Source organism: Siniperca chuatsi, linkage group LG7, assembly GCF_020085105.1.
Source record: "Siniperca chuatsi isolate FFG_IHB_CAS linkage group LG7, ASM2008510v1, whole genome shotgun sequence".
Classification (NCBI taxonomy): Eukaryota; Metazoa; Chordata; class Actinopteri; order Centrarchiformes; family Sinipercidae; genus Siniperca; species Siniperca chuatsi.
In genome coordinates this window covers 26800080-26809892 of record NC_058048.1, presented here as the reverse complement: position 1 = coordinate 26809892, position 9813 = coordinate 26800080, and the positions used below count along the sequence as shown (strand labels likewise).

General features: G+C 41.3%; 1 protein-coding gene across 2 annotated transcripts; it reads left to right on the top strand.

Annotated features, from left to right (window-relative positions):
- The first annotated feature begins 272 nt into the window (after positions 1–272).
- bckdha (branched chain keto acid dehydrogenase E1 subunit alpha) lies at positions 273–9813 on the top strand. 2 transcript variants are annotated; one of them, XM_044202740.1, is made up of 9 exons: positions 273–592; positions 2199–2375; positions 2497–2583; positions 2670–2778; positions 6041–6202; positions 6726–6932; positions 7022–7163; positions 8862–9191; positions 9334–9813. In XM_044202740.1, exons 1-9 carry the CDS (start codon positions 479–481, stop codon positions 9395–9397), a joined length of 1392 nt encoding a protein of 463 aa, XP_044058675.1. In that variant the 5' UTR covers positions 273–478; the 3' UTR covers positions 9398–9813. The 2 variants fall into 2 exon arrangements, with proteins under 2 accessions (XP_044058675.1, XP_044058677.1); XM_044202742.1 differs by having other exon boundaries at positions 275–592; positions 8862–9813.

The window sequence follows — 9813 nt, the reverse complement described above, 5'->3', positions numbered from 1 at the left end:
TTGACGGCTTTAGGTACCAACTGATTCAGGTACCAACTGATTCGTTGATCAGTCACGTATGATTACCGGAAGTTATCTGCTTTGCCTTCAAACTAAGCGTAATGTGAAGGCAACGTAAACCAATTGTGTGTGATATTGGATATAGAGAACCACTATGATTATGAGTAAATGATCAGTGATGCATAACATAAAATAGGTTTCCTCGCTAAATACAGATTGCACCTCGCCTAACGTTTTTTTAGTCACTTTGAGTTTTAATTTGAAGGTTTGGCCGGATGTCGTGATTGTTGTTGCCGTCTCGACTGCTGTGTACCTTGCAAGCGTGCTTGTGGATGGGAATAACAGTGTAGCAGACTGAAACGCAATCAAACGCTTGTTGTTAGCTGGTCCTGTCGCACATTTCTAACATATTTACTGTAACATATAGCTGACAAGCTAGCGGGGCTCCGGTTAAATCTAACGACGGTGGACTGTACAGATGGCGGCCGTGAGGAGTATGAGCAAAATGTATGGAGCATGTTTCCATGCTGTTCGTCAGACGGCAGGTCTGAAGGCATCGAGGCTGCTCCAACACAGAGCCTTCAGAGTCAGCGTAAGTTCAAATGTGCAACATTGCTGTATTGCTCTGCTAGTTAGCTAAATAACATGGAAGGTCGCTTCAGCGAACGGATCCCACAAGGTTGCTGGGAAAGTGGTCTGATTTGGGCCTGGCAAACCGAAAGGTTCACGTTAATTTAGGCATAAAATCTAAACTCGCGAAGTGAAATTATCAACCACGAGATGGTAAAGTGTGGGTATAAAGCCGATAATTGTTTAGGTTAGGATATAGGTGGTTGGAATTGGGGATCCATCAAGGATTCACAAGAACGCGTTGCTTCAGTTATCGCGATGGCTTGTGAGCTAGCTGGCTTAGCTCACAACCTTGCAGAAACTAACGCACCCTTGACTATATATCGATTCTCAAACGCGTCCTTATGAAGTCAAACTGAAGGTGCCACATGTTTGAATATAAATGTTTAAAACTTCAAGTCAGCAGCTTGACTGGCACTTCTGCACCTTGTGTTTGTTGTTGTGACTCTGAAGCTTAGGTAGCTAGCTAGCCGGCTAAAGTTTGAGCTAGCTGCACTCCCATTGGTCGAACAAAGGGGCGTGAGGAGAAAACTTGCGTCTTCAAGTTCAACTTGAAGTAGAAATATATTTTACTAAGACCAATGTGATGTACAGAGAAAGTAACATTAAAGTTGTTATTATCGGCTCCCATGAAATAAAAATGCATTTTCTGGTGTTATTCGTGTCCCTGGGTGTACTGTCAATCTGGTGTCTCTATGCCAGATGTGTGTCACTAAAATTGATCTTTTCGTTGTGTAGTTATTTATGGCAAATCGTTTAAAAATATTATATGTTTCACTTTACTATCCATACTTTCGTATGTTGAGTCATAACTGTAGTGTCACAGTGTGATTCAGCTGCATCTGCAGCTGTAATCTTGTTTGTCAATAAATCCATTTTAACAAATCAAATACATCTAAATATTAAAATCAAACCTGTGTACCACGTCTATACTGTATAACAATACAAATGCCAACATTAATACTACAATTGCTCAGTCCTTGAGTGTGTTGCAAAGCATCCTAATGGAGGTAGAAAAATGGCAAATGTGACATCTTCAGGGACAGCATCAGACAACCAAAAAATGAACAAATTGATACGTGGTTTTCAAAGTTAGCAGTACTTTTCTGAAGTCATATTGACAATAACTAGACCACACGTTGGGTAATTTCCTGTTAGTGCAGAACAATACATTCATTTAGTATATTCTAACTGCCAAAATTATTATTATTATTATGGCTTATTATCATTATTATTAATATTAATACATGGTACTGTATATTCTTAAACACAGTATTAGTATGGAATTAGGACAGTATCCTTAAATGCTTAAACATGTCTGTGATTTACACGCAACAAGTTTTTTAGAACAGGAAATGTGGCCATATTCCAGTAAGATCACCTTTCGTAACATGACATCATGCAGACATCAAGTTTTCCATTCAGTCTTAACAGAGCAGCTGGTGAGTTTATGTCATTATTAAGAGAAAGATGAGTCCCCCTTTGTGGTGTCTATTTTAGAGAGGGCATTCCTTTACCACAGCCACAGTGATGTTATTAATAAATAATGCTTGTATTCAATCTCTCAGGCTGTGCAGCGGCAGCAGCCCTTTGATTCATCACTGGAAAAGCCACAGTTTCCTGGAGCGTCAGCTGAGTTTGTGGATCAGCTTGAGTTCATCCAGCCCAATGTCATCTCTGGGATCCCAGTGTACCGGGTCATGGACAGGCAGGGCAATATCATCAACCCCTCTCAAGACCCTCAGGTACAGTCAGCCTGCCTACACCCCTGGTTATTAAAAGTGCCACTATGACCTCCACTCCTGACACACTTTGTTGGGCCAACGTTAATTTGTTGGTTGTTTGGTGCGTTTCTTTCCCGCTCAGCTCTCCAAAGAGACAGTTTTGAACTTTTATCAGAAGATGACTCTGCTGAACACAATGGACCGCATTCTTTACGAGTCTCAGCGACAGGTAAGTTTTTCCGCCTGCATTTCCTGGTTTAACCACGGAACAGCTGAAGAATGTTGTAAACAATTGTTCATTTGTTTCCGTTACAGGGTCGGATCTCCTTCTACATGACCAACTATGGTGAGGAGGGGACACATATTGGTAGTGCTGCTGCTCTTGACCCAAACGACCTGGTCTTCGGTCAATACAGAGAAGCTGGTGAGGATCAGACAGTGTGTGGTTTTATATTGTCTTTCCTGACATAGTTCCCTTTTAGATATAGGGTTACTTTTTTAAGTTTTGATATTAAGACGGTGTAGTCCCTCATTCGTCCAGGAGTGTTCTATCGTAGAAAAGGTTTCAGTCGTAGTCATCTGGACACTGTTTTCAGAATCAAGACGTTTCGGCTCCCATCCGGAAGTCATTCTCAATTGTGAAAAAATTGGACACAGGCAGAAAAAGATGTGCTCTCCAAAGGGCTCAACTTTTCAGTTACATCCAACCACATCCCTACAGTGGACTACATCACAGCCACAGAAACAGCCATTAGGAAGAACAACATGACTGAAGCAGAGGCTGCAGACCTGAGGCTACGTGTCACTGCAACATTAAAGAGTGCCAAACCACCTCCTTCCAACATTACATCTGAAGAGAGGAGGGCACTCTCAGCACTGCAGAAGGATCACAGCATAAACATTCTACCAGCAGACAAGGGTCGCTGCACTGTGATTCTGAACACAGCCGATTATGAAACCAAAGTCAACAACCTTCTTGAAGACACAACCACATATCAAAAACTTAAAAGAGATCCAACCAATGGCTACAAGAAGAAGGTTATAGACTGTCTACAGAAGCTTGAGAAGGAGGAGGTGATAGACAGGCCTCTGTACTACAGACTATACCCTGGGAAGCCATTCCCTGCATCTATGGCCTTCCCAAAATTCACAAAGAGAATGTTCCCTCAGACCCATCGTTTGCAGCACAGATTCCATCACATACAACATAGCCAAACATTTGACTACAATCTTGGCTCCGTTGGTGGGAACACAGTACATCATGTGGAAAACACACAGAAATTTGTGGACAAAGTGAAACATCTCCAGTTGGACCCAGATGACGTTATGGTTTCTTATGATGTTGTGTCCTTGTTCACTTGCATCCCAACCTCAGAAGCAGTGACAGCGGTGATGAGAAGACTGCAGGAGGACTCCACCTTGCAGCAAAGGACCAAGCTTACACCTGAACACATATGTAAACTATTAGACATCTGTCTCAACACAACCTACTTCCAATTCCGGGGACACTTCTACAGACAGATTCACGGCTGTGCTATGGGCTCTCCGGTCTCTCCCATTGTGGCCAACCTGTACATGGAACAGTTTGAGAAGAAGGCATTATCCTCGTTCCCGGGCACACCACCAAGTCATTGGTACCGTTACGTGGATGACACCTTTGTGAAAATCAAGAAACAAGACTTGGAAGCGTTCTCAGAGCATATTAATACGGTGGACCCCAACATCAAGTTCACGCGTGATGACGCCAAAGAGAACCGCTTGGCCTTTCTTGATTGTTCTACTCTCAGAGGAGAGGCCGGAAAGCTCCAGATAGAAGTGTACAGGAAACCAACACATACGGATCAATACTTGCTCTTTGACTCACACCATCCACTACAGCACAAGCTGGGTGTAATCCGGACATTACAACACAGAGCCAAAGAAGGGCCCACAGGCTCAGAGGGTAAGAAGAAAGAGGAAAGGCATGTCCAGAATGCACTCTCAGCCTGTGGTTATCCTACTTGGGCTATCAACAAAGTTAAAAGAGCCAAAAAACAGGACAAAAGTGTAACTGAACCAAGAAGGAGCGGTGTCTCCATTCCTTATGTATCTGGACTGTCTGAAAAACTACAAAGGATCTTTAGACAGCACGATGTTCCTGTCTTCTTTAAACCAGGCAACACTTTAAGACAGAAACTCGTTCACCCTAAGGACAGGTTACCCACACAGAAACAGAGCAATGTTGTCTACTCCATTCAGTGAAGTGAGGAAAACTGCAAAGAACGGTACATAGGCGAAACCAAACAGCCACTTCACAAAAGACTTTATCAGCACAGACGACACGCTAACTCAGGATTACAGAGCGCCGTGCATTTGCATTTAAAAGCTACAAACCGCACATTTGAAGACAGCGAGGTGAAGATTCTTAGTAGAGAGAAGAGTTGGTTTGAACGGGGCGTCAAGGAAGCCATTTTTGTGAAGAAAGAGAACCCCTCTTTGAACAGAAATGGTGGTCTGAGATTTAATCTGCCCAAAGTCTATCAGAGTGTATTATCACCTTGGTCACGCCAATCACATGCTAATCAGGCACTTAACAGTGATGAAGTAGATGCAGCCAGAAAACAATAGGCCTGATTACTGATTACTGGGCCATCTTGAAACTATTAGGTCAGTTTCAGGTGAAACTAGCTATTAACAGATACTCAGGCAGATTCCCTCCTGAGGGCAGGGCTTATGTAACTCAGAGTAGCTTAAATTTCCAGTTCCCGTCCAATTTTTTCACAATTGAGAATGACTTCCGGATGGGAGCCGAAACGTCTTGATTCTGAAAACAGTGTCCAGATGACTACGACTGAAACCTTTTCTATGATAAGTTTTGATATTGATTAACTTACCTTAACTTTTATTTTTACATCTCATTGTTGTAGTAGTTGTCATGATAATTGACAAAACTCTTCTTTTTTTTTCATCAGATAGCACTCTGAAACACACATTGTAAGATGATGACTGTCAGTAGTGATAATATGTCAAACACCAACGCTCTGCTACCAAACCTGTTGGGCAGTTTCAGTTAAACAGTTGTGCCAGTTCACCTTTGTGCACAATAATCGTGACTGATCTTTGATGCAGATAACATTCAGTCAGTGAATCACATGGCATGTTTGCAACACACCAATGTCAAACTGCATCAGTAATTCAGAAAAATCAGTCTTTATTTGTAGATCACATTTCATTTGACTGTATTACAATCCATTATACCAGCAGTGTACTCCGTTAAGTGATGCTTTCAGTAGCAAACAGATTTTAGAAATTAGTTTCAAATACTCAACCATTCAGAAATCCATGTTTCACCATTAATTAACCACGCAGCACTATTTGTGTTGTTGTTGTATTGTTTCTGAGAGAAAATAGGCCCAAGGAAAGGAAAATATAGCGCTAAGCTAACAATCTTAACCCTCCCAAACCCTGTCTCACCCCTTGTATGCCCTCCTGCCACTGTACACCCTCTTAAATACTGTCTCCCCGTCCATATGTCTACCTAACTGCTTTTTCACTGTCCATAAAACCTCCTCACTAATGCCTACCCTCCAGCCTTTTGGGTCACCCCTCATATACCTCCTGCATGCCCATTGAGTATAATGACCATCAATTGCCCAGTTTTCTTGCCTTTTGAGTAACAGTGTTATAATTTCTATGGGGCCCTGCAGGAGTGCTGATGTACCGTGGTTTTCCTCTGGATTTGTTTATGGCTCAGTGCTACGCCAACGCCGATGACCTTGGCAAGGGTCGGCAGATGCCTGTCCACTATGGCTCCAGAGACCTGAACTTTGTCACCATCTCCTCTCCTCTGGCCACTCAGATTCCCCAGGGTGAGCTGTATACCTGTGTGTAGTGATGGGCAGATGAAGCTTTTAGGCTTTCTTTCCATTTATGCCAAGATTCGACTTAGGGCTTCAAACACCTCCAGAACAATGACATCTGGTGGCTTGTAAAACATACAGCCCTTCAAGACTGGAGCTGAAGCACTGCGGCACCTCTGGTTTTGATAGTTTAAGTCTCATGTGTGCAATAAAAGTCCAAGAAGCCTGCATGTTATTAAATCTGTAATACTTTTGTTATGCTGCATTAAATGTAGATGTTATTATACAATATGTTTACAGTAAAATGATTGATAAATACATTGTCCAAAAAGCCTAGATATAAAAATAAATGTTTAAACTTTAAAAACTGTTTATACACGATGTATTGAAACAGTGCGCTTCACAGGAGTGAAACAAGCTTTGGAATCATCCGCCCATCTCTACCTGTGTGTTAACCTCACCAGTCTGTAAATACATACTATACATACATACACCTGTAAATATATATTCATGCCTGATGTGTGTCTTTCAGCGGCTGGAGCTGCATATGCTTTCAAGAGAGAGAACATGAACCGTGCTGTAATCTGTTATTTCGGAGAGGGAGCAGCCAGCGAAGGGGACGCACACGCCGGCTTCAACTTCTCTGCCACCCTCGAGTGCCCACTAATATTCTTCTGCCGTAACAACGGCTACGCCATCTCTACCCCCACCAACGAGCAGTACAGGGGAGATGGCATTGGTAAGAAGCCTTGGCTATCTGCAGTATCTGATTTGATATCCTCAGCAACTCTTATGAACACACGTTTCATTCTTTCTCTGATTGAACAGCTGCTCGTGGTCCGGGTTATGGCATGCTGTCCATTCGTGTCGATGGTAATGATGTGTTTGCTGTGTACAATGCTACAAAGGAGGCACGACGCAGGGCCGTGGCTGAGAACCAGCCATTCCTCATTGAGGCAATGACCTACAGGTAGGTTGATGTTGAGTGATTTGTGACACATGAAGTAACATTTACACTGACAGCTCATCATCCTTTATCATTATGAGATTGTGGTTATTATAAATGTGTCATTTTTGCAACATAATTGGGTCAAACTGACAAACCTCTTGTATAATGTGAATACAGAATTCACATATTAAAAAACTTAGATGTACAATATTATAAAAATGTGAATTATTGAGGTTGGCTTTTTATCCTTTTTAAAGTAGAGATCATGTCAGTAAACACAGAATGACCATCATTTAATTATCAGTATGTTTTAACTCCCATAATTAACAAATATTCTGTCGAATGGTGATCTTAGTTTTTAGGTGGAACCAGCAGTTGGTGATTAAGAGTGTCAACTGAATTTAACCAACTGTGACTTCAGCCTAGAGGTCTAATGACCATTAGAAATGAGTATGCTATTAAGCAGTTCACTGAAACAGTCAGAAATGTTTGGCACCAATTACTATGGCATAAAGCTACAGTATGTGCTTGTAAATATGGGGAATTAGATGATCACTGTTTGGGCAGACCTGTGTACTTTACTGCAGTAAACAGAAGTACAGCTAGAGAAGGTGGCTTAGGTTTTTAGGTGCAGCATTCATTCGTTGTTGGTAAACTGCCACAAGAACAAGACAGCAACAACCATGTTGCATCTACAGTTGCTTTCAGCATTACATATTATGGGAACTAGCATTGCTGTAGGGGAAGTCACAAACATTAAAAGAGTGCTTTGTGTACTGGCAACTCAAACAAACCGATGACTAATAAGGAAGTAAAAAAGAATGTTGTTCTTTTTAACTAAACCGTTTTTATTTTTCAAACCACGAGAACAAAGGAAAGCATTCAAATCCTCGCATCAATGTCACATCCAACCCCACATGGTCAGAAAACCAGAAAAACAGTCACAACAACAAAATACAAGAAGTAATAATAATAATAACAAGAAACAAGACCAGAGAAAGAAACTAATAACCAGGAAGTAAAGACCTAGACAAATACAATGTGTATCTGATGTGGTAGTGATACAGGTTTTGTTTTTTGTCTGTGGTCATTACAGCAGTAGCTTGCTGTGCTGAATTGTCAATCCTGCCTGTAGTGATGCAGAAGTGAAGATCAAAAGATAAAAATAACAATGGAAAGGAAATTGCAGGGAGAGGAAAAAAGCCCAAAAGGGCTGATTCATTACCTCTACTAAATAATATAAAACAACATTCACAATATTAAAGCTGTGTTAAGAAAAACATAGGTTAAAATGTTTTTAAAAAACGTCCTGTAGGACTTGATGGAAGAAAATTGGCGTTCCATAAGTTAGGACCTGTACATGTTGTCAAAATTGACCTCAGCCAGTGAGATGTTGGGAAGATTAAGATTAGATGACTGTTTAAGTAAGAGTGGATCTGTGAATTATTCTAAAATAATACATGCAACTATTAGATTTCCCTCTAAATTGTATCTTGTATATTAAAAGTACATATTTTGGAAGCATTAATATTTTAGACTATAAGGAGTTGATGTTTCTGAAATAAAGGAGTGGATGGGGTGACATGATTTAAATGGGTTGCAATTCTAACAAACATTTTTGACGGCGAACATTTTATGAGAACTTCTAGAAAATCTACGCACCCTTCAGTTGTTGTATAGAAAACCCATTGAAGAAAAATAATTCTGCTCATTCTTCAGAATTGGCCACCACAGCACCAGCGATGACAGCTCAGCTTACCGTTCGGTGGACGAGGTCAACTACTGGGACAAGCAGGACCATCCCATTTCCAGGCTGAGACATTACATGACGGCCCGTGACTGGTGGAGCGAGGAAGACGAGAGGAGCTGGCGGAAGCAATCCCGCAAGGTGGTAATGGAGGCATTCGAGAAGGCCGAGAAACGCCTAAAGCCCAATCCCGAACTTCTGTTCACTGATGTGTACCAGGAGATGACGCCCAATCTGAACCAGCAGAGGGAATCCCTGTGGAGGCACGTGCAGATGTACAAAGAGCACTACCCACTTGACCAGTATGATAAGTAACTGCACTAACAGGATGGAACGAGTTGTGATTTGATGACTAAATGTGGGTGGTGGAGTGAAACTGGGATAAACTGTTGCACACCTTTTACTGTATCTAGTTTTGATATGACATTTCTTTCTGCACAACAGAGGGAGAGGAGAAGATTGTGCTTTCTCCAATGCTGTACTTCATGCCTCTGGGTTGGTGCCTTAAGTTAATGGTGTGTTTAGTCACACTTAACAATAGTTTAACAGTAATTCCAGTGTTCTTTGTTTTGTTTTTTTCAAAGTGCAGCAAAACCAGCTGGTGCAGTTTGACTGCATTATGCATACTAAAGTAACATACAAATCAAGCAATAAATGGTGGAAGTTTACCCGTTTTGTATGTTCTCTCTCAAGTAACGGTCCTCTTCAGTGATTATGGTATTTAACAGGTTTCCTTGTGTATCATTGAGGTGACTGATTTAACTCGTGTTAAAAAACTTTCCTATTTTAATGGTTTAAGTATACACACCCAAATTTTAGATGGGTTTGTATGCTGTTACACACTAATCTCAATCCCAGAACTGTACACCCTTCTAGCTCATGTTACGTTTGGTGTTTTGTGGAAAATAAAATATGAAACTTTCA

Bases quoted from the DNA above. Each gene is read 5' to 3' on its own strand.
- bckdha (XM_044202740.1), top strand. From the start codon at position 479: ATGGCGGCCGTGAGGAGTATGAGCAAAATGTATGGAGCATGTTTCCAT. The intron at 593-2,198 runs GTAAGTTCAAAT...TCAATCTCTCAG, and splicing joins ACAGAGCCTTCAGAGTCAGC to GCTGTGCAGCGGCAGCAGCC. The intron at 2,779-6,040 runs GTGAGGATCAGA...GGGGCCCTGCAG, and splicing joins CGGTCAATACAGAGAAGCTG to GAGTGCTGATGTACCGTGGT.